The sequence below is a fragment of the Globicephala melas genome, chromosome 10 (genome assembly GCF_963455315.2).
Source record: "Globicephala melas chromosome 10, mGloMel1.2, whole genome shotgun sequence".
Lineage (NCBI taxonomy): Eukaryota > Metazoa > Chordata > Mammalia > Artiodactyla > Delphinidae > Globicephala > Globicephala melas.
The window spans coordinates 86,345,898-86,372,896 of NC_083323.1; the positions used below are offsets into that span (position 1 = coordinate 86,345,898).

Below are 26,999 nucleotides of genomic sequence, written 5' to 3' on the forward strand. Positions count from 1 at the left end.
CCGTTTTTCACTCCCCACGCCCAGCCTTGTCTTTCTTATCTCTTAAAAACGTCCCACCACCCCCTTCCCTCTTCCCACCACAAAGGCTAGGCTATCTGTTCCACGTGTTGTTTCCAGAACACAACATTGCTCCACACCTGGCATCCAGCTCCAAAACAGTCTTTATCCTATCCCTCCCTCCTTCCCTCTGGAAGTCACACCCACAGGAGAAAGATAGGAAAACATTCTTTTAAAGATCCGTTCTTATTTTCTTTTCTAGATATATTTTTTGTATTGTACTAAAGTTCATTATAGTGAGCTTACTATCAACATAAACACATGAAAAAAGTTAAACATAAATCAAAAAGAGAAGTCAGGAAGAAAAGGAAGACAGAACATTACCAGAAATCCATGTGAAGAGGGTGATGGTATTTGAGCAATAAATTTAGCTATGACCTCTCTGGAGGGCAAAGTTCTCAGGACTTTCTGTATTTTAAAGCATTTATCACTTGCCGCTGGAATCATTTGTTAACGTAGTATCTTTATCATAAGCTCAGGGAGGGGATTCAAGGGCAGTCCCTTTTGAACCCTCCCCCCAATAATCCCACCCTCTTCAGCATGTTATGGGCACTCTTCAAACTTCCTAGAATAAAAAAACATGAACAGTGTAATGTTTCCAAGGGGAATTCTCATAAACCAGAGATCTGCAGTCCCGTCCTAGGAAATAACCATGCTAAAGGTGACTTTCCCACTAGGAACAAGAAGCATTTACCAGTAACTATTGGCACTCTGGTCTTCCTTAGAGCTAAGCTCCCCAGTGTAAATGAATAACCTGACATTCTGATTGATGAGTTACAGTTTTATTATTAGTGTTTCTCAGCAACTGATAACCCCTGGTTCTATGGAAAAAGTGCATCTCTGGCCTGCAAGGCTGAGAGATGAACTGCAGGCAAATGCAAACTTCAGTGCCAAACCCCCTCTCCACAGTCCCACCTCAGCCCCTGCCCCGCCAGCATCCACCAACTCACAGACACTCAGCAGAGAAATGCCTACCAGTCTCTGTCGCCTTAACTCAACCATCTCAAACAGAATCTGCTAGTGCTCATCTGCTAACTCTCTTTGGATAGAACAGTAAAGACAGGGTACAATGCTTGAGTAAAGGTTATGTTGTTCTGTTTAACTACTTTCTCTGATTCTATCATATTTATTTCTGAAAACTTTTTTTTTGGAGGGGTTAAGTGAGACCCACAGTCTCTTTATTTTTTTAGGTAATTATAGAAACTGATATTCTCAAATTTATTTCCACGGAAATGTATAGTTCTTCAAACGAGAAGACATGTTAATCCTAGATGTGGAAGTGATTTGTGATTCGTTACACACTGCTTTCTTTTCCTATTCATTTATTTAAACAAGCAAAAACAAATGGAACGCACAAAGTTCCTCAGTCTTAGACAGGAAATGCAAAGAATAATCAACAAATCCTGACAAGCAAGACTGAAATTAATCAATATTATACACAGAGTAGCTCAGATGCAGAAAAAGCAAAATACAGAAGCAACTCATTATATGTCTGCATATGAATTATGGATAAAATTTTAAACTATCCTAAAATTAAAATGCTTATATTTTATTTACATTTATAGACTATGCATAAACTATTAGAAAAATCATACTATGTATTAACAAGTATTTTGGCACACAGACTTCTTTCAAGCCAAAAAGATTTTTTTTAATATTTATTACTTTGAAAAACAATCATTATGAAGTTGGTTTTTATTTGCAACTCTACTGGTCTAATAATCAGCAAGGTAGGCTCAATACACTGCTTATATATGTTTTATAAAGAATTTCCCCTCCTTGGGCTCCCCTGGTGGCGCAGTGGTTAAGAATCCGCCTGCCAATGCAGGGGACAACAAGAGAAGCCACCATAATGAGAAGCCTGCGCACCACAACGAAGTGTAGCCCCCGCTCACCGCAACTAGAGAAAAGCCCGAGGGCAGCAACAAAGACCCAAGGCAGCCACAAATTAATTAATTAATTTAAAAAAATTTTGCCCTCCTTATAAACCCAATTCATTTTCACGTTCATCTCAACATATCACAGTCATGATTAGTTTTGTTTCCACTTTTGAAACAAAAATAGGCCCAAAATCCTTTGTAAAAATTGAAGCATGTTTCAGTACATGTGTACATATTTCAGCACACATGTGTATTTTTTCATAAAACCTTACTGTCAGGTGAAGTTGCAAATATTGTGCGTATGCCAATCTATAACTACAGGGACACATTTTTCAGGATCACATGCCAGCTGAGCCTCCAATCTTCTAAGAAACTTACACCTTTCCAGCCACCCGGGTGAAGAATTGGGAATGCACATGGACTATACTTCTGAACGTGTTTTACCCAGTACCGAACATCACATTACCATTCACAATCATAAAACCACTGGAGTTCCTATTTCCATGTCTGCAAGTCCAACAACTAGTCACTGGGTAAGTGGCCCTCAAAGCACTCTGTGAATGTACGCAGGGGAACAGTGTCAGATGACTACATTTCTTTATAAAGTTTTGTTTTTCTGATTATAAAAGAAGTATGCAGGGTTGAAAACGGAGACTCTACAGAATAGAAAAATAAACAAAAATCACCCACGATGCCCTCATACAAACAAGAAACATGTTGACTGCTTTCCTTTCTGCTATGCATTTGATTGTTGAGGTGAAAACATGCCATATACTCCATTTTATTTCCCGATTTCCCTCTTCATTCATCAAAATATTTTCCCATGTGATTAAAAACTCTTCATTTTACAGGCTTGAAAATTCCTTATCTTTTGTGGCTTCCAAGCAGCATGGAAAATATTTCATAATCAGATACTAGCCACAATGTAGAGTTAAGCAAACTCTGAAAAGTTACAGTGCAATCAAGCTATCGTAATTTAAATATTTATATAGCACCTATCACTGAAGTGCTCTGTAGGTTGACAAATGGTCTGAGTTAATACGAAAACAAAATAGAAGCATTTCCTCTATAGGAAGGTCTGGGAAATACTGGCAACAGGGCTTTAGATAAAAATGGGATTTGTCAGACTACTGAAAGACTAATAAAAAGAGAAAGCCTTGCATTTTCTTTGAACGGTCTAATTGTTTGCCACATTAAACCTTAGGATATTATAGCATGAGTTATAAAGGTATGTGTTTAAAAGACAGCGTGAGGATGACACTTAAATGTGTTAAAATTATATTTTATTCAAATTTATTTTAAAATTTAAAAGATATTTATATAAGAATACAATTTCAAAACTAAGTTTTATCAGACCAAATGTTATAAAACCCAGCAAACTAACCCTTTATGCAGAGTTTAAGATACTTGATTAGAGTTTCAACATAAGGAGATCTGATGGTTTTCTGGAAACGCTCACAATTTGAACACCCTCTGAAAGGCAAAGACAGAAGGTAAAATTGAAAAGAAGAAAAAAAAAAAGGTCAACCCAATCAGATTTTTTTTAAAGCAAGAAAAGCTTAATATTAGGCCCCTAAATAAAAGAGGAAACATTAAAGGAACTCTCTCCCTACCTTCCAGGAGATCACCCAGTCAATGCCAATCTTGGTGGCATTGCCTTCAATAGATATTTACAATCTCTCTAACACTACCTCCTGGTATCATTCCCAATCCTCCTTGGATTACTTCAATAGTCTTCTAACTGATCTCCCTTCTTCCATCCTACCACCTATTTTCACTCAGCACAGATTGCTTGAGAGATCCTACTGAATGTAAGTTTGATCACATCCCTTCTTCACTTAACCCTTCAATGAATGGCTCCCCATTCTGCTTGAAGCACCAGTCTTGCAATTACCTCCACAGCCTATTGATCTACTGGCCCTCCTCATCACCTTTCTGACATCTCCTCCTGTATCACAGAAGTGAAAACCAAAAAACTTCCTTTGATCAAGTTGGAGAATAACATGATTACCCCAAGCAGAATTTCTAAATTGAAACCAATGGTGGTAGAGTGAGATGATACAGGATTCCTGCTCCTGTGGAGGTCAATCCAAAACAAGCACCTCACTCAAGACTCAAAAATCATTCAATGGGTGGGAAAATCTGGAAGAAAAGTGGTCTGAGTGTTGAGGCCCTGTGGAAGCTGGTAAAAAGAGAGAGTAGCTACAGGAATATGCTAATGTGGTGAAATCAACACTCACTGAGGGCCACTGCTGAACTAGCACTGAACTAGCTGCTTTCCACAGATTATAAGCAGGAAGTCCCTATTATTTGAGAACAATGATCTCATTGGCAAGCAAAAAAAGAAGGGTATGACTAGAATGCCGCCACAAAAACTTAAGCTAAAAATTTTGAGAAATAACTTTGTTTCTCAGAACCAAATATGGCGTATAATGGCAGCAAGAGCACAAATCACGTTGCCGATGGGGTTATATGATACGTGATTGCACAGCTGACTCAAAGGAGCCATCAGCTATTTTTACAAACATGTTCAATTCCATCAATTTTCCTAAATATCCTCCTTCATCCTTTGTCACTTCACATCTTTTTCTTCTGAAGCACCTGTCACCATCTTTGTCAAATGTTTCTTCTTCCACTGTGAGCTTGTCTGAATCTCCAGGTTCTTCTGTAATTTAACTGTAATTTAAGCAACCGTCTAATATCATTTAACTTAAGAAAACCTGCATCTTTTGTAGACCTGCAAGTCTATTTTTTTATCAAATGCAAAACTGTTTGCGTTGTTTTGCGTTATACTTTCTGACATTTACCAACAGCCTTCAATGACATGGTCCTAATGGGTAGGAATATTCTTGTTCAGTCACGGGGCGGGGGGAATGTTTGACAAGAACCGATGTCCATTCTTTCTATTAATTTCATCTTCACCCCTTAAGAAGTAGGCTGTAGTATTCCTATGTTACAGACAGGATTATTCAAGTTCAGAAAGTTGAAGGAACTTTACATTATAAAGCTTCAGCCTGTCTCTGTCGAGTGCACATACTCTTTCTACTTAACATTTGTAGGGCAATATATTTTTATTTAAGCTTTGTAACAGCGTATGAGATAAGTGAAGAAATTGTTACTCCTTTCTCACAGAAGAAGAAATTGATCTGCAGAGTGTCGAATAACTTCTCTGAGGTATCCTCAATGGGGAAATCAAAGTGAAAATTTTATGAATGTCATAGGTTGATTAACTATAATCTCTCTGTGTGTCTACGTACGTACGTATACGTGTGTGTTTACATAAATAAATAAGTTTTCCCCATGATACCAAGCCAAGTACTTTTTAACTATTTGCTTAATCAGATTGCAAAAGTCCCAACTTTCTGTCTAGTTTTAGTAGACAGAAGTTTATGGTCCTGTGTTTCTTCACTGAGGCAACCAAAATGCTCTAAAACTCGATTTCTGGACCCTGCTCTACACATAACTAAATCAGAGTATCTGACCTTAGGACCTAGGAATTTGCATTTTAATAGGTTTCCCAGATCACTTTTATTCACACTAAAATTCGAGAACTATAGCATTGAAGACGTATAGCAGCTCTATTTAGAAAGTGCCAGATAATGTGTAATGATCAGTAGGTGAGGTCAGGCCATCTCCTACAAATTCTGAAAGCATCTGAAGGAAGTCTATAAATCTACTAATCAGAGGCGTTTACTGTTAGAATTCATAAACAAGGGTTTGATTAATATGGCATTATAATAATTACATAAGATTAATTGGTCCCAGGGAAAAAGAAGATAAGAAGCCAGGCATATTGAAATACTTAGAAGGTAACAAAGAATCAATGTGAAATAGAGAGAGTGGATCTTAAATAAGATATATTTACTTGCTGGCATTTTTCACCGATCTGGTCGCCTAAGAGGTAAAAGTTCACACAAGACTGCCCTAACGGTACAGTTATAAGTCAAAGCGATAAATGTACTAAAGAACTAAAATGTAAGAATCGACGACTTGGAAAATAATGAATGTCAGGAAAGTTCAGGAATAGCATTATGACCTCCGGAAAATGATCGAAGTGTTTTTGGTCTAAGCACAGATCCTAAGCTAACGCATGGCTGGACATCCTGCCCAGCGTCCAGGAGTGACGCCCGCAGGGTCTCCTCTTTCCAAATCATAAGGAGTTCTAGATTTTAAGGGCACCGACATTATGCCCCCAAAAGACCATACAATAAATATATGTTTTTTAAACTGAGGAATTCTTTTGATTTTGATCTAGTCTTCTTCTAGCAGAATACTAGCATTCACTTCTTTCACTTATTTATTGTGGGCGGTTTCCATTTCTGAATGCCACTTTATTTTTTAGATAATTTACTTAATCAGTGTTAAGTTATATCTGGATCCAACATTCCCAACCGAATTCTCACACTTTTCATTGAGGACTAGTTAATGGCTTCAGAAGGTCCACTGAAAAGGTTTAAAAGCTCTCGCTGTCATTCTCTGAAGGGGTGAAGAAGAGCTAATCCCATTATTATTCAAGTAAAAAGGAATGAGAAGTGGACAAAATGAGGCTACTGCCTTAATAACTGTGCTATAATTTAGGTCCTGTTTATCTAGCAAAAACAATTTCCATGTAGCCAAAACAAGTCATTAAGAGGAAAAACAGACACTCTTCAAATGGTAAAGACATACAGTTAGCTTCCTGTCTCAAAATGAAAATAGAGTGGAAGGTTTTGCTCCTAAATTTTTTATTTTATTTTACATTTGACAAAAATGTCAAATAAGTTTAGAAATGGCTCCTTCACCAAAAGAATATACCTTGCTTATTTCAAAAGATGAATTAATTTACAACTAAATTCTCAGTTTGTAATTTATGTTTTCAAAGAGAAACAACATTCAGATTTTTTAAAAATAATATATTCAAAGATATCTCAAACTCTCAAAGGGTTCAGTAATGGCAGCCTTTCTAAAAGATCTATCTATGATAACATTTGACATCCACAAACTAAAAGAAACTTATTCCCAGAAAACAAAGTTGGAAATAACTTTTATTTCTAAACTGTACTCCTAGTTTATTTAAAGGCAGGATAATCTGCCTAACATACTCAGAAGAGAAATGTCTGATTTCAGTGAGAGGAGATGACAATAGCTCTATTAAGAATTATAACTACAGCAACAAAATATTATTATTTGACTTAAAACTTTCTATTTTAACAAGTCAAGTTCTATTAAAAACTAGATGGACCAAAAAAAAAAAATTGACTAGATAAACTAAAACCTGTCATTTCAATAAAACCTTGTGAACTGTTGATTCTTAAATTCCTCTGGACTCTGAAGTATGCTACCAAACTTCTAGATTATTCAGCACAATTGGACTAGCGCTACAGTTGGATGACATTTGAAATAAGCTAATTTCACAAAGTCATCTCTGGACGCAACAGGCTCAAATTATATTTTGTAACTGAGCACAATTAAAAGGTTAAAAAAAGAGATAGTATTTACTTTACATTAGACTTTTCAGAAAATGCAGCGATTGAATAAGAACCTCTAATAGGATACAGACTGACTGTAAAAGGGTGTAGCTGAACACCTGCCAACACTTTGTGGAAAGTGACAGAATAACGTCAAAGTTGATACTTTCTCAATTAATGTGTTAGTTGCACGTGAAAGACTTGAATTTTTATTTTTCTGAAAAATGTACCCTAATTTCAGAGACCTTTCTAAAGTTCACACCACAGTGATCTTGGTGGTGGCTTTGGTTATTTTCAGTTGGAAGTGAGCTAAAAATAAATATCTAGGACTCATGCTGAACGTGGGATTTCCTACCATGAAAGGCACAGGCAAATTCAGCCCCTTATCTGACACATGGCAGAGAATATTTTTAAAGTAATAAAAGTACAAACATTCAAAATGTAAGTTCACAGACTAGTGAATAGGCTATTTCTTTTCTTCTCTATAGAAGTTTACTTCAATGGGTTTAATCACTAGCTCAATCTCAGGAGATTAGGGGAATAAATATTTCAGATTAAAATCATTTCTTTCTTTTCTATCCATTTATTCCACCAGTTAGCGCCTACTGCAAGCAAGGCACTGGGATGAAATTTTCTAAAGCAAATACTTATGGCTGACACAAGGAGGCCAAAAATGTTGATTCCTTTTATAATGAGAACCGTTGTGATGTGAATCTGACTTCTTCAGTTCTTGAGCCTAGAAAGCAAATGTTCAAGGAAGCCTAGGCAACTCAGGGTGCCTCTCCCAACTTCCTGGGAGACTGCTGCTGAGTCGGGACCCCAAAATACTAACTCCCAAACAAGGGGATGTTTCACTGCCTCCTGAAGACCATTTCCTAAGCGGACCTGTTAATTCCATCCTCTAAAATACTTAGTTTAAAAATAAGAACGATTTCCTTTCCCTGTGCTCAACCTAGTTTAACAATGTCCAAAGGAGGCTGACTTCACAGGAGTCACCACAAAATAAAACATCCCCCCCCCCCAAATAATACTGCTCTGACTTCAAACTTCCATTAGGTTTATTTGAGTGGATTATACCTGAAGAGGAGAAAATACCTGCCACAAACATAGCATAAATATTCAGTTATTTCAACTTACTTCAGAAGGTGGAAAATTTCTATTAAAATCCTATTAAATCAAAACCACAAGCTTTTTGCATAAAATTATTTCAATATTCTGACAAGGTACTGTGGGGTGTAGGGGACAGAAAGGCATTCCTTAAATTTTTAAACACACTCTGACTGAGAAGAATCTATTATGTTAAAAAATAAACGTGAAATAAAATGCATTTCTTGGAAAAAAATATATACATACACACACATACACTACATTGTCAGAAGAGAAGACTGGCCAAAAAAAAAATTACAAGACCAACCTCTACGTTAATTTAAAGCAATTTCAAAATTAGCCGGGGCAAATGACTAGTTACTTTCAAATACAAACTCTTTCAAGTAACAGTTACGATTACTATGGCATTTTACTCTCCAGCTAGCTACTTCAAGAAGTCTAAATGAATCCAGCTTCACCAGGAGTGAGATTGAGTCCACATTATTTCATTTTAGACCAATGTGCTTCTTTGTATATCTAGATTCTATTACCTTTGCTCTTTCTAGATTATTTCCTAAGGGATATGTAAAAACCTATGTATCTCACTATTTTTATTCTCTAATGCAAAGATACATAATAGATCTCGCTTTAAAAGGGAGAAATTTATGAATCAAAAGTCATCATAAAGTCATTTATAAGTTTTGATTTATAAGTCAAAAGTCATGATGAACATCACACAGATATAAACCAATATATGCAAAATAAATGCATACTTTAAAAAGTAATTCTATACATCTGTGTATATAAAGGAACATGCTATATTTAAAAATTGTTTTCTCATCACTTCTCGACGCAATATTGGAACGATGACTACAGTTCTGAATTCATAGAGCTTGGGGAAAGGAGATGGAAGGAAGGTGACATTTAAAAGTTCTTCTTTTCCATCTGTACATTTTTTTGAGTTTACCCGGCAGTTTGAAATCACACAGAGCTTCAAAAGCCACCTAATCTCAATTCCTACTTTAGAATTCCACACTATCAAAATCTCCAGTCCTCTCTATACACAAAATGGAAGCATTTTCCTTTTGTATATCCATGAGAGTGGTGTTTACATAAGCAATAGTGAAGAATCATCAGCCCTTTACAGACACTGTTAGAATTTTCATCCATTAAAGCTACTAGCCAGTTTGCGGCTTTAGTTTCCTAAGTTACCAAGATACGACCTGCATTACAAACATAAGCACTTTCATTTCTAAAGAGACATTAGATAACCCAATTACAGACTAATCGCCATGAACAAGGCTGATCACGTGTTCACACTGTATATATAAGCCATCGCTGTTAACTAATCACACTTCGAAAAGCAAATTCATAATTAGCTGGAAAACCTGATTCTGTGTTACAAATCAAGTTAACAAAAAGCTTCCTTATTTAAGGGCTCTGTTAAACTCCCGCTCCAATTAAAATCAACATATTTTAAAATATGTGCAATAATGAGAAATGAAGAAAAGAGGGAAAACAGACTGACATGCCAACTATTAGAGTGGTAAGTGGTACAAAAATGCACTATCAAGACTACATACAAATGTGAACAGTTGTATATTAAGTGATATCATTAAATCTACATGGATTTTCCATCAGACCAGAAGAGGTGACATTAGTATTCAAGCACTTCACCTCTTTAAAAATGTCCCAAAAGGTAGCCATTAGCCACATGTGTCTACCAAGTACTTGAAATGTGGCTGCACCAGATTGAGATGTGCTGTAAGTGGAAAACACACACCACATACTTAGACTTTAGCACAAAAAGCAGAAAACAAAATACCTTGCTTTTTTATGTTGATTTTCTGTTGACAGGATATAATGGATTAAGTTCAACAGTTATTATCATGCATTTCACCTGTTTTTTTTTTTTTACTTTTTTATAAGGCTACTAGAAAATATAAAATTCAGTACTTTGTTATATTTCTATTGGACAGCGCTTATCTATAATGTTTACAGGACTGTTTTCATCAAAGCCACTGGGTGACACTGTTTCTCCACTAAATTGATGCAACCAAAGCAATTTCCTGGCAGAGGAAAAAGTCTTGCACATACACGTACACACACACCAACGGACATCATGTGCTCTTATAACTATTCATATTCTTAGGATGAAAAAACATGAATACATGTAAGTAACTTCATCACTATCTTAGCAGGACTGGCAACACTTAAAATCTGTAATAATCCTTCCGATTCCTCAATAATAAATGACAGCTCTAATCAAATCAAACAGACAGAAGCTGTTTCGTTTGTGACTTTTCCCAAATAGCTTTCCATCTTCTAGATGGTAATGTTCTTCATGACTTCTAATATTACACCCTATTTACTTACATTTTAACAGATTCCTACAGAAACCATGCAAAATAATTTAGGTGAACAAAAACCACCAGCTGTTTTTGCTAACAAAGAAATGCTTTACCCATGTGCAGATGACTTTTCAAACTGAAGTCTGAAATCCTGACTTTTTAAATCAATTTATTGAAAAACTAAAATGAAAACAGAAATCAATATTTACACCACCATCACACACTCTTCTTTGATGAGATAAAGAGTCTACAAAGTAGGACTCTGCAATGCAATTGGCATTCATTTCTGGGACAAGTCCTGATTAATACATTCTGAAGGCTGCCTGGTAGGTGACCAGAAAATTCACTGTAAGGGCTCGAAAGAGTTTTGTGATATGTGTCTTCTAAATGGGTTTTACTCAATCTTCGAATTCTGAATGAGAATTTAGAGTTGAAAATTACAAATGAAACGTAGGCTTAAAATGATCTGCCTTACTCCTTTCCTACTCTGTTCCCCCAGAGGCAGATTCAAGTCCAAGAGAGAATTGGATAAAAGCCAACATTTTGCCGCAGGCTGCCACATACTTTTAACGGGCTCTCCCTCAGTTTCCTTTTCTCTAAAATCAGACTAATTCCAGTCTCCTAACTACAGCCTGCACAGAATTAAGCATTTTAAGATCGCATTACAACAAGTTCCTTACAGCCATAGACTACCTCAGGCTAGGAGAACCATCGTTGTGGTACCTTGAGGTATAACATGTCCTAAATCCTATCATATTTTTACCTGTATTTCAGAAGTCCTATTAGTGTATACTAAATTAATTTCCACTTCAAAGAAACAATTCTCCCTTGTCTTCAAAACCTAAACCTGCTCAAAATCTAAATAAAACATTTATATTTAACCATTATGTATTGAGGACCTTCTGAAAATCTGTGAAAATATCAACATTTTCCCCAGAAAAATGAACAGATGAAGTTTTACATAAAATTTCACAGAAGCGGTGAACAGTTTCTGGATCTAGATTTAAAACCTGCTCTAAGCTATTGTATGCATTCCTTCAACGATTAGCTAAGAGGTCATTTAGATATTTTACTGTGATTTCCCCTTTTCTTATGTTGATGTCTCATTACCCTAACTAGGCTCTAAGCTCTGCAGAGCTAAGCTGCTACATCATACCTGTGTGCAATCTGTATGCTTTCTAGCACAAGGCTTAACACACAGACAAAAATATGTTGATACGACTTTTTATAGGTTCACTGACCAAAAACTTTTATGAATAACATTAGCTAAGGAGAGCATCTTTTAAAATAGTGTACATTTTGGGTGAACACGTATGACTAATATTTTCAACAACTGCTATCTGACAGATCTTTCTCTGAACTACCACTTCTGCATATCTTTAAGCTCTTTCCCCCCAGAGATCAAACCTGTGTATCTTACGTTGACAACAGTGCAAACGCACATTCTCAAGTGCAAAGTTAAGACCATTCCCCAGGAAAGCCTTACGGAAAACAAAAACAAACAAAAAATACTCCTTTCAAAAATACTACCGATAGTAAAAGTATATACTGATAGGTAATTCCTACAAGGATTTAAATTTCTATGTAAAGGAAGTAACGGTCATTTGAATATTAACAGAGCACAGATTTAGGTGCAAGAATATGGAGGTGTCTGACCGGCTCATTCTGAATTCTTTGATAGAGCTTCGCTGAAAACATGAATGTAGAAAATAAACGCAAATTGAGTTTTCAATCTAATATATTTGAGGCTTTTTTTTTCAAGACACAATTATAAATATCACACTCAGAAGAGAAAAGGGAGGCGGAGACTCCATGGAATAGGAGACACATGGCCAATGAAAACGATTCACCAGAAACGAGCAGGATTACGTCTAATTTCGCAAAGCTCAAGAAACTTGCCCCATGCAAAAAAGGTTTTCTGAAAAATCCAACTCCCACCCCTAAACCCCAAATAAACTCATTCTTTTGCTAGATTAAATATGCCAAGTTTTCAAGGAAGTCCACATAGACTCTGCTGGGCTGTTACTGGCACAAACCCTATTAATTGAAAATCTTAAAATGTAACATATATTCTAATTTTGAGGCTCATAAACATCCTACTTCAACATAATAAATGAGAACTTATTGAAAAGGGAAGTGAGATTAAATCTGGTGAGGCCTTTATTCACCTAGAGTCCTGAAGAGATTCTTCTCAGAGCTGTATTTCCTAACAGACTACAACAAATTCACACAAATGTCACTGCAGATCTAATGAATGTTTTTTCATGCCAGTGTCACTCACCCTTGCCTGCCTGCACCCCTCCCCTCCAGGCTTTTCAAAATGTATTTCATACACAGAGTCACTGTTCTGGTTGTTTATTTAATTAACATGACAGCCCAGCATACACAGCATTTCTTTCAGTTCTACAGTTTTAACTTTTTTACACTTTAGGCTCAATACAGAAAGAGTAAAATTACTGTTTGCCTCCTTCCAACCTCTGTAAATTTATATAGATTCACTAACTCTTTCTGTCAAAACAGTTTTTCAGTATGCCTTAAATGTCTATATTCACAAAGTAAAAATCACAATTTTGTCCCTACACACCAAAAAATTCTTTTCCCTCACCTTTCCCAAGGGATGAGAAAATCTTGTTTTTCCTTTTCAGGGTTTTCAAAAATTGGCATTAATTAATTTTAATTCTGTCAGCAGGTAATAAATAATCAATATTGTTCTTTGTATAGCCATGAGCAGAGTTATACTCCTGAAATGTGACAGAAGCTACAATTGAATTAAAAACCCATGGCTGTTTTGGAAACTTATTCAATTTGAGAAATGTTATAGTATCCTGAAATGTATTTAGGAGTTTAAAGGACAATACATTCTGTATTTTCAGAAGCAATCTATACTGTAAATGCAAGTAAGTTATACTTTTTACCAATGATGTAAGAAGGCCTACCGTATGCCTACCATTGAAAACTATACCTACTACTATATTCTACTACTTCTGTTGTTGGCTTTTTTGCTTGAAAATACCTTTCTTACATCACTGATGAAAAACTTGATTCTACTTTTGATAACCAACCACTAGACTCTTGCAAAAACTGCTACATTCCTACAAAAATCTGCTAAAGATGTTTTTGCTAAAGATGTTTAATTGAGAGCTGTAAGGACTTACGTCTGGGAAACTCCTTTGATTTTTAATTACACAATGTGAAGTATACAGCTGTACATTTCTGACTGATAAGGTACCCATCACAAAGAATTTTGTCATGAAGTGGTAAAACTGCATTAACAGTGAGAGGCGTACAGCTTGTGTTTATTTTATGTGAAACCATAGGCAAAGATATTAAATTCTTCTTAATGTGTAACTAAAATAAAATGGCATTGGCTTGGAATCTTTCTTAAATCAATGTGCATGGTGGTCCCAGTAATTAGAGGGGAATGTCTGGCCAATTGCATTCTTTGATGTATAAGGAGAATAGAGAGACATCCCTTCAGATACAATTTCCAAGTGTTAAAAATTGCTAAATTAAAATTTTATGTTTAAAACTAACACATTTATTAATCATGCATAATATCTAATAATTGAAGAAATTCTAAGGACCTTAGAGTTCAGAGGGCACAGTGATACCTGCTCAGGGATGTGAACATCTGCTCAGGAAAGATACATATACCTTAATGGAACCATCTGCCTTCTTAAACAAAATAGTACAGTTTGACTCACTGTTCTACAAAATCTTGAGGATACTGGGCTGGTAGGATTGAACTAAAAGCTATGCAAATGTTACCAACTTTGTTCTTTCCTGAAGTAGATACCTTCACTTGCATCTCACAGACACACCCCATGTCCCATTAATTCTGGGACTGAAGACTAGATCTACGTCTCCTTTCTTTGGTTGAAGCCATCTTTATGATCAATGCTGCAAAACTCAATTCTATATGTAATAGCTGATCTACTGTCTTCAGTATGGTTGGGGAAGGGAGAAAGGGAGTGAGGGAGGGAGGAAGGGAGGGACAGAAATCCATCTGTCATTTGGTTTGCCTTATGAAAATTTTATCATCTATTCTCCTTGACCTTTTAGAATTGAGTCATTGCAGAGAGATAGTTCCCAAGCAAGTGGCCACTATCATTCATCTGGAAAAGAAAAGGCTGGAATTCTCTCACCTTTAAACCTCATAATGAGCAAGGTCCAAATAAATTCTCAAGAGGCCGCTGCCAGCCTCTCTGTGTTTTATGTCCTCACACCTCTACTTAAAATTCACTTGTTGCCTGCCGATTGTCTTAAGAGTAGATGTTCTTTCAGAAAAGAACTCCTAATCAGGTAGCATTCAGGCCAGTGTTACATATGTGTTTTATAATTATTTGGATTCTTGACTTCATAAAGCATGCGGACGACAGTGGTACACTTTGCACCCTTAATGAGAAGTTTGTTTCCTTGTGATAGAACAGATAAGCCAAGTACTATATAGCTCCTGAACTTTTCACACAGGCTGACGTATGAGATATCGCCCTGTCTTATAAGATCCTAGTGCACATTAGTTCCCACCCACCCCCAACAATTATGCTCAGCAACAACTTAAATGGGCCATATATAAAAACTAGCCTTAAGTTAACACGTACACACTCACCCATGCCCTCATTAAAACTTCCAGTAAATAAATTTCTGCTAAATGGAACCTTGTTTTCCCATCAACCATAAGAGATAGTCTCTCACTTTAGAAGAGTCTTCATAAACACAGGCTTTAAAAAAACAGCAGCTAAGAAAACTGACCAAAATAGATTACAAATATACATTTTCAACAGAAGTCATCAGCAAAACACGTAAAAATGCAAAGCTCAGTTATTTCCTTACAAGTCTGCAGATGATTCAAATCCTCCATTTATCAATTCAAACCAGAGAAAACCAATAAAAATCTACAGGTTAATTAACGCTGCTGGTTAACTCCCCTAAACAACCTCTTATCGTAAATCCACCCTTAACTCCTGAACTTCTAAATGTTACTATGAAATTTCAGAAATTTAATTTCAGAGGCTAAACGATATTAATTTGGAGTCAAGTTATTTATGCTTAAATCACAGATTTGACTTAGAAATTTAGGTTAAATTTTGCAATGATCAGATCACATTTCCTTATAAGTTAAAGCAAAGTGTGTTCAAAAAACATTTAAACTAGCAGTGTTTTCATTTAAAAGACATTCCCTAGGTGACTTTAAAAAGAAATTAAAATGTTTTTTTTCCCCTAATTGGTTTACCCTTAAGTAGACAGCTTACTTTATTCTGGTGATGTCCAGATTTCTACCAAAACTGAGTATCAGTCAGTGGCCTGTTTTTAACTTCACTCTTAGAGTAAGCTAAACCCAAGAAATATTTGCTTTATCTAAACGAAAAGCTAAATAAGTACAATTTGTTTTAAAATAAACACAGAGACTATGATGCTGTCATCCATTCTGCTAAATAATGTCAAACAACCACATTCTGTGGATTCAACTCCATTTCAGAAACAAACTGGTCACCACACCATATGGTGACTGCTATTTCTTAGAAACACCCAAATGATTATCCACAGAATAACCCAAAAAGAAAAAGCTTAGTATATCTTAGGATACTCTCTCACTCCCTAAAGTCCTAATAGTACCACAGGTAGGCATAAATTTAAATGGGAAAAGTGTAAATTTCCACTTGCTGTACATAACCAGCTCTCTGCCATCCCTACCCCCAAGTGTCAAATCAGCTTGGAGTAGAGAGGCAAACACTGAGGTACTTCTTCTCAGATACAATCTACTTTTAAAATTGGGATTTGTTCTTTTATGCCCTTTATAGCAACTATACTCCATGGTCTCAAAACACTTAATGATAATAAGGAAATTGGTCCCCATAATTCACTAAACTTTTATTTGGTATAACTTCACTCATAATTCTAGATTCTTCCTCCTCCTTCCTGAAAGACTGATATTACCAGCAATTTAGAAATACTCCCCTGAATTAATGTTTCCTGTATAAATCCATTTGAATTTCTAAATATTCACTTAAGCATGTAGATGACTCAAGAGATACGTTTTCTGAAGTTGATACTAACAGCGCAGTCCATGATTCTGGCAAATTCTTAAGTTCAGACATATTGTTCCCCAAATTGAAGTTTATGATAATACAAAACACATGAGCATGTAATAATGTATGTCCCCAAATCACACTTAAAAACAAACTGGGCACCACCAAACGCAGTCTCTTCAAGTAAAACGTACTGCAAGACGAGAACGCGTATCAGCACCTCACCTTCAAGTATTCCTTGCTTTAACTGTAAAATATTTTTACTGACGTCCATAAACGTTTACCTGTCCCTTTAGAAGAAAGAAATTTTATAAAAAGAAACAGAAAGAATTCTAGTAAAATCCTCGTTTTAAAAATCATCCATCGCTTGAAACAATAATTAAACTTAATTCGAACATTTCTGCTAAAGGAGGAAAGCATGAGGGCAAGCCATACGCAGGTGTAGCAGATCTAAAAAGTTGGCCCAGCTGTGGAAGACCCCGCAAAGCTCATCTAGTTTTACTACTTATTCGGGTTCCTGTTGTTCAGGTTATAAAATACTGTGTGAGAGGGGGAGAAAACCCCGCTAGTTTCCAACTAAGTCTGAAGTTAGAACAGTTTTCTGGGCTCTCTTCCCAGCGCTCAACCACTTTGTGGCGGATCCCAGGGGTTTCAAGTTTTCCCGAGAGGTGAGTGAGAGGGGCTGCCAGCGCTTACCTGTTCCCTCGGGATGCAGGGCAGGGAGGTCCTCCGATGGGACTTGCTGCTGCAGCCCGACATCTCGGCGGACACCACGGAGCTGGACCGCCTCCTCCTCTTAAACACCGGGATCTCTTCCTTGGTCCCAGCGATTAGCTGGGACCCGAAATGCTCCCTCGGAGCCGCCCCCGTGGACTGTGGCAAAATTTGCTCCACGTATCTGGCCAGGAGGATCCCCAGCACTCCGGCCAAGTACGCCAGGTAAGGTCTCCAGGCGACCTTGAACCTCTCTAGGGAAATGAGGGCCACGGTCCTGACCGCGCTAGTCAAGGCGATCATGAGGACGCCCAGCCTCAGCCTCAGTACCAGCCATGTCGCGGCGGCCAAGCAGCTGAGCACCAACCCCGCGGCGGGGAGCGAGAGTAAGTGATCCTCCCCGACGCCCAGCCCAATCTGGACGAGCGCTTCCCCCCCGCAGCAGGCGGCCAGCAGCGCGACGGCCAGAGGCAGGCGCACCCCGGCGCGCTGGAGGTACAAGCCCATCCAGAAGAAGGCACACAGGAGACTGAAGAGCAGCGCCGAGGGCTGCAGCCAGGGGCCGAGCGGCGCGCCGCCCCCGGGAGCACCTCCCCGAAGCCCCGGGAAGACGCCCCCTTCTGCCCCGGGGGCCGCTTCCTCCTCCTCCTCCGCTGCCGCCGCAGCAGCCGCCGCCGCCGCCGCCTCCTCACTCCGCTCCAGGTCACAGCCAATCTCTCCGCGGACCAGCCTCACCAGCAACGCCAGCAGAAAGGACAGGGAGCCCGCGCACAGCGCCGAGGAAAGTTTCTGCGAGCGCCGGAGTAGCCGCAGCACCAGGGCGCCCCAGCAGCCGCGGCAGCCCGGGCCCCGGGGCGATGAGGGGGCCGGCCTCGCCTCTGCGTGGCCGGGCTTGGCCCCGACTCGGGCGGCCTCGCCCGGCACGGCCATGGTGCGCCCTCTTCGCGGAGTCCCCGAGGTCCCCCCGACGCCCCCACCCCGCCACACACACACACAGACACGCACGCACGCTCGCTTGCTCTCCTCCCAATCCCACCCTCGGAATCCCTCCTTCTTCTCCCAGGCCCGCGAGCACTGAAAGTTTCAGCTTTCGAATAACTCCTGGAGAAGGCTAGATGCTCCAGAGAGGAGCTTTCAAGTGAAAAGCTAGCACAGGCAGAAACGATCAGACTTCCTCTTTTTCTCTCTTGGAAAAGCTTGCAAAATTCTCCGCTCCACCCCCACCCCCCGACTTCTGTCCTCCGGGGTCTCTTCGGACTTCAGGGTTTTAAAGATTGCCCGAGGCGTCCTGCGCGCGGGGTCCGCAGCCGCTGCTGGAGCCGGGGGCGCAGGGCGAGCTCGGGGCCATCCCGGGCGCTGCTGCGCGCGGGGCCCGCGGCAGATGGAGGTCCCCCTTCTCTTCCTTCCTGCAGCTCTTTCTCTATCACTCTTTCTTTCTCCTCGGCCGATCCTCCCCGGCCCGGCCCCAGGAAGCGAACCGCCATTCCCTGGGGCAGAAAGCACAGCCTCCCCAGCGTCTGTAGGTCCAGTTCATGGCAAAGGGTGGAGAAAATAGAAAAGGGGCTGAGAAATAACCAAGAAGTTGCTAAGTCCCGTCGGAGAGAGACCTAGTCCGAGAGACGAGCGGCTGCCGCAAGGGAAAGGAGGGAGGGCGAGCGAGCTGGAGAGGAAGGGAGGGTGAGAGGAACGGGAGGGTGAGAAGGGAGAAGGAGATTTGCTCTCTCTCTCGCTCTCTCTCTTTTTTTCCTTCTTTTTGGTGCGAGGTTGGTGGTGATTTGCAATTTTCCAAAGGGAAGCGAGTGGAGACGACTAGTTTCAATTGTATAAAAAGCAGACAGCTGGACTGATCTGCAATCCCGCTTGCTTTCTTTAAGGCAACTCCCTAGGAAAGCTTTCCCAAGCTCAGCTCCCGCCCCTCCCCCGGAGGAGGCGCTGTTCTCAACTCCGGAGATCCTTTTCCCGGAGCCGGGCCGCGCAGCTAGCACCTTGGCGAAGGGGTTGCTCAGACCCGCCCACCGCCCAGCTCTTTGCATCCGGGGGGCGCGGGGGTCTGCGGCTGGCCCTCACGCCAAGCTGACCAGGACGTTGGGGGAAAAAAAGGACTGTGCTTGGATACTTAGCAGGCGATGGGAGTCAACAGACTTCCCACTGTCGTGAAAAATGAGAGCCACGTCTACTGTCTGAGTGATTCAAAGATGCTTATATCAGGTACAACAGCAAACCAATTTCAGGTGGTATTGTAAGGCCAGACTGCTCCTGCTGGAAGGTCTGTTTTCAACAGAAAAGCCAAGCTTTTCTGTTGGGCCAAATAATGGAAAATCTCAACAAGTTACCTAGACCGTAATAGCATTATTTAAAAAGAAGGGGGAGGGGAGAGCATTTTTTAAAAATTGTTACTTTAAAAAAAATGCATAAGAACAACAGTCAACAGTTGTTGTTGATGGTGGATGGTAAACTACATTGAGATTAAGTGACCCTGGCCTCAAAAAGGTGTACAAAGTTAGGAAGCCCAAACAGTCGATCAGAAAGTAATATAAAGAAATCTCGGGCTTCCCTGGTGGCGCAGCGGTTGAGAGTCCGCCTGCCGATGCAGGGGATACGGGTTCAGGCCCCGGTCCGGGAAGATCCCACGTGCCGCGGAGCGGCTGGGCCCGTGAGCCATGGCCGCTGAGCCTGCGCGTCCGGAGCCTGTGCTCCGCAACGGGAGAGGCCACAACAGTGAGAGGCCCGCATATCACAAAAAAGAAAAAAGAAAGAAAGAAATCTCAAGAGAGGGACGGTGAGAACAGGTAGGTTAACACTAGAAAAGATCTTAGAAGACCGTCTGGTTGTGAAATACTATGTCTACCATGAATAAAGCTTATGAGAAAAAAATCAGGACCCTAGTTATTGAAGTTTACAGGCTACACATCTCATGTACTGTAGGAATGTAGTATTGGGGAAACTGAAGGAAAAAAATTCAAATCTAACTTTTTTTGGCAGATTATGAGAAATAATTCAATATCTGTTCAATGGACTTTTTTAAAGTCCATCAATGTGGGGAGCTAGTTTCCTTTTACACTTAACACAAGAATAGTCCATTCTTGTTCATTTTTAATATGGCTACCTTAGATGCCATTTGCCCTCAATAATAATAATCCAATCGTGTCTTAATTATCTGAACATTCCAGGTTAAAATGTGTTTAGAGCCTGGAGTATTTGGATAATTGGCTCAATATGCCACTGTATTTTATGTGTAGAGATGAAGCAATATAAAAAGAAAAGGCAAAGGAGATACTTGAGAGAAAATTAAATCATGGGATAGGGTAGAAGATGGCTTAAGTCTTAAGCTTAGCTTCATGGGAAACAGCCTGCTCTAGTCTGGGACAGGTATTAATATTAGGGCATAAAGGGATATGAGGAGCTATGATGATACAGCTTCTCTCCATCAGATGTCCAGAACCATGTTTCCACATGGAAAACAAGTTGGGCAGCTAGTCAATGGCAGTGGGCACCATCTGTTTAATAATTAAAGAAACAGGAGCAGCGATGTCTTTGCCAAAGACAAATGAGCCCCCTAGCCTGCACACATACTTTGAGTTTCCTTTTTCCTGAGACGTATGATTCATATGCCAGCGCCTACCTGAAACATTTCAGAGTGAAAAGCCTTGATTGGAATATCATGCTAATATCCACTGGCATCAAAAATAGCGTATTAAACTGAGAAGCTTAAAATCTGGGCATATATCAAGGTTAGCAAGAAAGGAATAGTGAGAATTTTAGAATATTTCCATTTTCACTGTAGTCTACTCCCCACAATTATCTCAGTTCTTTAGAAAAAAACAATAAATCACCATAAAAACTGAACATGTAGGAGGTGGAATGTAGATATTAAAGCAACATTGTGACGAAAAAAACATAAGAATGGCATTTGTTAATGGCCGCAAGACAGAAACACTAGATTCTGTTTGTTAAACAATGACATTCTTGAGGTGTTCAATAGTATTAGAGAGGCAATATCCTGATTTCTCCCAATTCTCAACAAACATCACAACCAGAAAGTTATTTGTCCCACCAAAAGGAAAGAAGGTAGATTCCACCCCTCACTGGCATTACCATCCAGAATCTGGAGGCAGAGAAATGAAAACAACAAAATACTCTTCTTAGGTAGATGCAGAAAGCTGCAGTGCTCTAGTACCTGAAAGGAGCGTCTAGCGTTGTGCGCAGCATGTTAAATGAAATCAGACCCAACTCGTAAAGCGGGCATTGAGCAACCACATAGAAATAGAAACTTCCCATTTTCTGCAGACAGTGACTGATGCGTTCTAATTCAAGAAAGTGACAACACAGCCAAAAGATCAGGAAAATGTGGTACACACAGAAAAAGAGAATATGGAAAATGGAAAGAAAAATTCAAATTTGACTTGCTAAAACCCTCCACTTAGCCAAAGCCAGGGATTGTGTTTTATTAGTACTTTGTGAAGAGGATCTAGAAATTAACCCCACTGCATATCACTTGCATTTGGCTAAATATAGTTATCATTAAGGGAATTCTGTTAAATTCAAAAGTTTACACCCCACAGTGTGGGTTCACTCATTCTCCACTACACACCTGGCCTCCGTGCATGTAATCCAATGGGTATCTAAAATATAATTTATCCAATACACAATTCTTAACTTCCAGCTCTCTCCCAGCCCTTCCACAATCCCCACACTCAACCTATTTCTCCTTGGTCCTCTCCCACCCCAGGAAAAAAACATAACCAACTATCTAGTTGCTCAGCCCCCCAAGGAGGGTATTGCCCTCCATTCCTTCCTCTGTTTGCCTTGCTCCAGTTCCAGTCTATTAGCAAGTCCACTTGATTCTTTCTCTAAAATACAACCTGAATCTATCCACTTTTCACCATTCCTCTTATAATAACCAACCCAGGACCCATCATCATCCCTGGCCTGGACAATTGCAATAACTTTCTTGGAGGAGGTTGTTGCCCTCCTACCACTCATTTGCTACACGACAGCCAGAGTGATGGTTTTCAAATGTGAATCCTATGATGTCGCTCCCTCCTTAAAACCGTCCAAAGGCTTCCCGTCGCACCTGCATGGCCTAAGGTCCCCCAACAGCCTGCAAGCATTTCTAAGCCACTCTCTGTGACTTCTCGTCCTATTCCTATTCTACTTCACTATGCAACACTGTCTATTAGAAAGTTCTACAATGGAAACGTACTCTGCACTTCAAATATGGTAGCCTCTAGCCATGGGTGGCTGTTGAGCCCTTGAAACATGGCCAGTGCTACTGAGGAACTGAGTTTGGATATTTTATTTTATTTTAATTTAAATTTTAATAACCTCACATGGCTAGTGGCTTCTAATGGAGAGTGCATCCCTCACCCTCAAGCCATATTTCTGTTCTTTATCATGTCAAATCAGGACCTTAGAATCTACAGATTTTCATAGAGCTGGGTCTTTCCGCTCCATCAGTTCTCACCTCAATTATTACCTGTTTACAGAGGCTTTTCCCCAACAGTCTTATCAAAAAGTCTTGGGACTCCATTTGCACGCACACGTTTTTCATTCCCTCTCACACAGCCCCGTCTCATTATATTTGTAGCACTTATCCCTGCACAAAATGGTCTTGTTCATTTATTTGTTTTCTTGTTCATTGTTATTCTTAAAGACAATCTCCGTATATTTTTACACATAATTGCTCAAGTGGGCAGATGCCTCGAAATCTGCAATTGAAGATGCGGTTGCCCAGATTGAACCCATAGGCAAAATCATGCAAGCAGCGCTTTTCACAGAAAGTTGCTTTTTAAAAAATTGCTAGATAAGTTACTCATTTATAAGAGAAAGAGGTAATAGTCAATGTTCTGAAAACTTTGTATTGCTTCTCAGGTGAAATGTGCACCATCTACAACAGTTTTCTGGCAGGCACAGGGGAAAAGCCATTTAAATCTATGTGTTTGGTTAGCAAGTCAGCTGAGAAATCCAGAATTAGGAGATATCTGAATATAAGTTACTGCCCAAAAGTCATAGCTCACATCATCATCTATGAGATAGCCTCTAACTATTCCAATTAACACTACTTGAGGGGTTGAATTAAGTTAAAGAAAATTACACATTTTGGTAAGATAGACCTTATTAACACTAACTATTCCACATCTAGTCAGGGAAAAAATGAAGAAAACTTGCATTTGGGGATGTATTGTCTCCCTCCCCCTCTGTGGAATGCTGCCCCTCTTTTTAATTCCCAAAGAATTTAAGTAACAGCTTTGGATATACAGTTGTGAACTAGTAATAAAAACCCTAAAGAGTAAAAGCAAGATGCAAGAACAGGTTGCATCCACAAAGCTGTTATTCCCAGAGTCAGACTGTCTATAGCAGTAAACCCCCAGGAAGCTTCCCTTCGGCTCATGTGTCCTCTGCTTCCCCGTTGTCTGATGAGAGCTGGCCTTCCTGACATCACATTTTGGGTGTTAAAGGCTGTCTCTACCTTATCTAAACAAATCGTTAAGGAAATCAGAGTGCTTTAGGTACAGGGATTCCCAACCTTGTTCACTTGGTAGCACATGCAGAAAACAATAACATTTTGTTGTCACGTTGGATTAAAGGGACGAAGCTTTTTGCAGATAAAGTCTTCAGGCCTGGAGCCTGAGAGATTATAATCTCAGGTACACCTCTAACCTTTGGCACTTTACATGGGAATTTTTGAGACATCTAGTATTTGACTCACTAATCAAATGTGTAATTCAACTGTATTCTTTATGAAGGCTGTTAAAATAAACATAGTGTAAATGCCAAGACCTTAGTAGCTTGCCAACTGCGAATCATAGTTCTTTATCACTTCCCCATAAATTCCCTCAGTTGGTCTGCAACACAAATGCATGATCTTTGGAAATGATACACACTAAGGCTGATTTATAAAATAGATGTGATCATGATCAGGCCTAGAATCCAAATATTTCCTACCATACATTGATGTGTTCTCCATCGCATCCGCATCCGTTACTCTGATCGATAACATCGGTAACATCAGTAACTCTCTCCTCTGGACTTGCAAGTGTTGTTACTCTTTGAAAAGTGAATTATTCTGTAAAAATACAAATATATATTCTGTTAAAGTCTTACAAATAATGATAAATTGTGCGTGTGAAATCAGCATACTTTTCACTTAATAGTCTCATATACATATATATCAAAAGGTGATGTTCTATTCAAAAGTGAAGACATGCTTTGCTTTACAGAATTCTTTGCACCCTCCATGTCTCAATCCCAGTGGATTATAAGGTTACTAAGGAAGAAGGAACTCACAGGGTACAGAGCACATGAGTCAAACAAAAGAGTGTGAATGCATTTACTGTATATCTGTTTTTTTTACAGATAGCAAAATATTATGGATATTATGAGTAATAAGAGCTTTAAGATTGCTTATATTATTATTTTAAAGAGTTTTATTAAAATGAATTATTCCACTTCTCTGCTTTAGCACCGTCAGCAAAACACATTTATTTGAATCTTTCTGTGGTGATTCAAAATCTTGTGATATCTCAGAGCTACCTTTCTAAGTAGTAATTTTCAGTTGTATTTGTGCAGGTAAGTGGTGGAGGAAGGAAAGGACTGAATGTGAACTGCTTTCTGTTCAGTGATAATTACTTTTAAAATAATCCTAATCTCTGGCTTCCTTGGTGGTGCAGTGGTTAAGAATCCGCCTGCCAATGCAGGGGACACAGGTTCGAGACCTGGTCTGGGAAGATCCCGCATGCTGTGGAGCAACTAAGCCCGTGTGCCACAACTACTGAGCCTGCGCTCTGGAGCCCACGAGCCACAACTACTGAGCCCACGTGCCACAGCTACTGAAGCCCGCGCGCCTAGAGCCCATGCTCCACAGAGAGGCCACTGCAGTGAGCAGCCCGCGTGCCACAGCAAGGGGTGGCCCCTGCTCGCCGCAACTAGAGAAAGCCCGCGTGCAGCAACTAAGACCCAACACAGCCAAAAACAAATAAATAAATAAATAATAATAATATCCTAATCTCAAAATATAAGCAATATGTTGGCAAAAGCCTGAGAGTAATAAAGATTTACTCTTGTGTCTTATTCTTTAAGATCATTCACTTTAATTTAAAAACAAAATAAAAATTCTCTTCCACTGGACTCTGAATGGAGCCACACAGTAATAGTGTAAGAAAATCAAAGAACTTAAAAATTTTTTTGCGGGCTTCCCTGGTGGCACAGTGGTTGAGAGTCTGCCTGCCGATGCAGGGGACACGGGTTCGTGCCTTGGCCCGGGAGGATCCCACATGCTGCGGAGCGGCTGGGCTCGTGAGCTATGGCCACTGAGCCTGCGCGTCCGGAGGCTGTGCTCCGCAGCGGGAGAGGCCACAATGGTGAGAGGCCCGCGTACCGCAAAAAAAAAAAAAAAAAAAAAAAAAAAAATTTTTTGTTGGGGCAAAGGGTGGGCAGAGAGCATGTAATAGGGGAAGAGGTGGCAGGAATTTTCAGTAACATCATCTTCACGAGTGAATTACAGCCCATATTTACTATAATCTACAAAAATGAACTTTTCTGTTAAAGGAACACCTCAAATCCTGTTTTATGAAGAGGAATGAATTTTACTAAAATGTAAAAGGAATATGTAACAGTATGAAAAAAAAAATCTTCTTTGGGGGGAGAGTTAGAAGGAAGAAAATACAGTGCCTGCCAAGTAAATTACTGATAAATGGTCCAAGCCTGAGCTCTTTCTGATTTCGTGAGCAAATACCTCAGTTCTACAGCTGCCACTGATGTGCAGACCATTCTAAAGTTCAGAACTTAAGGACGATTTGTGTTTTCAGTTAGAGAATATTTATAGAGAAAAATTTGAGGGTTGCTTGATAGAAAGGAAAATGTAAGTATAGGCTATTTCTTTTGATAGTCCAATACCACTGAATTTTAAAGTTAGTTTTTACTTTACCCTCAGAAGTTATAATAGCACCCAAACTATTACTTTTTGTACATGTGATAGTAGGATGCCAGGACAAAATTTATATACAGCCCAGAAACATCTTTGGTCTATAAAATTAATCCTCTTTTATATGAAATCTACCAGTGTTTTTAAAGGTCAATAGAGCATTTTGAGCTTCCTTATCGTTTCGGAGGAAAGTTATAATCAGCCAAATGTCTAGAATTAGGCAATTGATGGAAGAAGAGATAAAAAGAAAGAATAGAGATAATTTAGTAATTGAAAATCTTCACTGAATAATCCATCACCCACTGCTCTTTTCCTTTACAACCAACCTAAGGAGAAAGCATATTTAAAAATAGAATGAAATTATAAATTGGAACCAAAACTCATTCATAAAAAGATTAAATTATGTAATTCTGGAAATATCCTAATAGAACATCTATATTGTGCTCTGCAGCTTTTAAAATAATCCAAATTAATCTTCACAATGTACGTGTTGTTCGTGAAGCTTATATTAT

At 39.3% G+C, this 26,999-nt stretch overlaps 1 protein-coding gene across 4 annotated transcripts in view; it reads right to left on the reverse strand.

Moving 5' to 3' along the window:
* The window catches only part of PDE3A (phosphodiesterase 3A), a 316,494-nt gene extending 291,862 nt beyond the window's left edge, over nt 1–24,632 (reverse strand). For 2 of the 4 annotated variants that reach the window (XM_060306003.1, XM_030841281.2), the window contains exon 1: nt 17,547–19,311. In XM_060306003.1, the coding sequence (XP_060161986.1) occupies nt 17,547–18,494 (948 nt within the window). In that variant the 5' untranslated portion in view covers nt 18,495–19,311. Of the gene's footprint in view, nt 1–17,546; nt 19,312–24,509 lie in introns of those variants that run through there. The other 2 variants (XM_030841282.2, XM_060306004.1) reach the window with 2 other exon arrangements.
* Nucleotides 24,633–26,999: the final 2,367 nt, after the last annotated feature.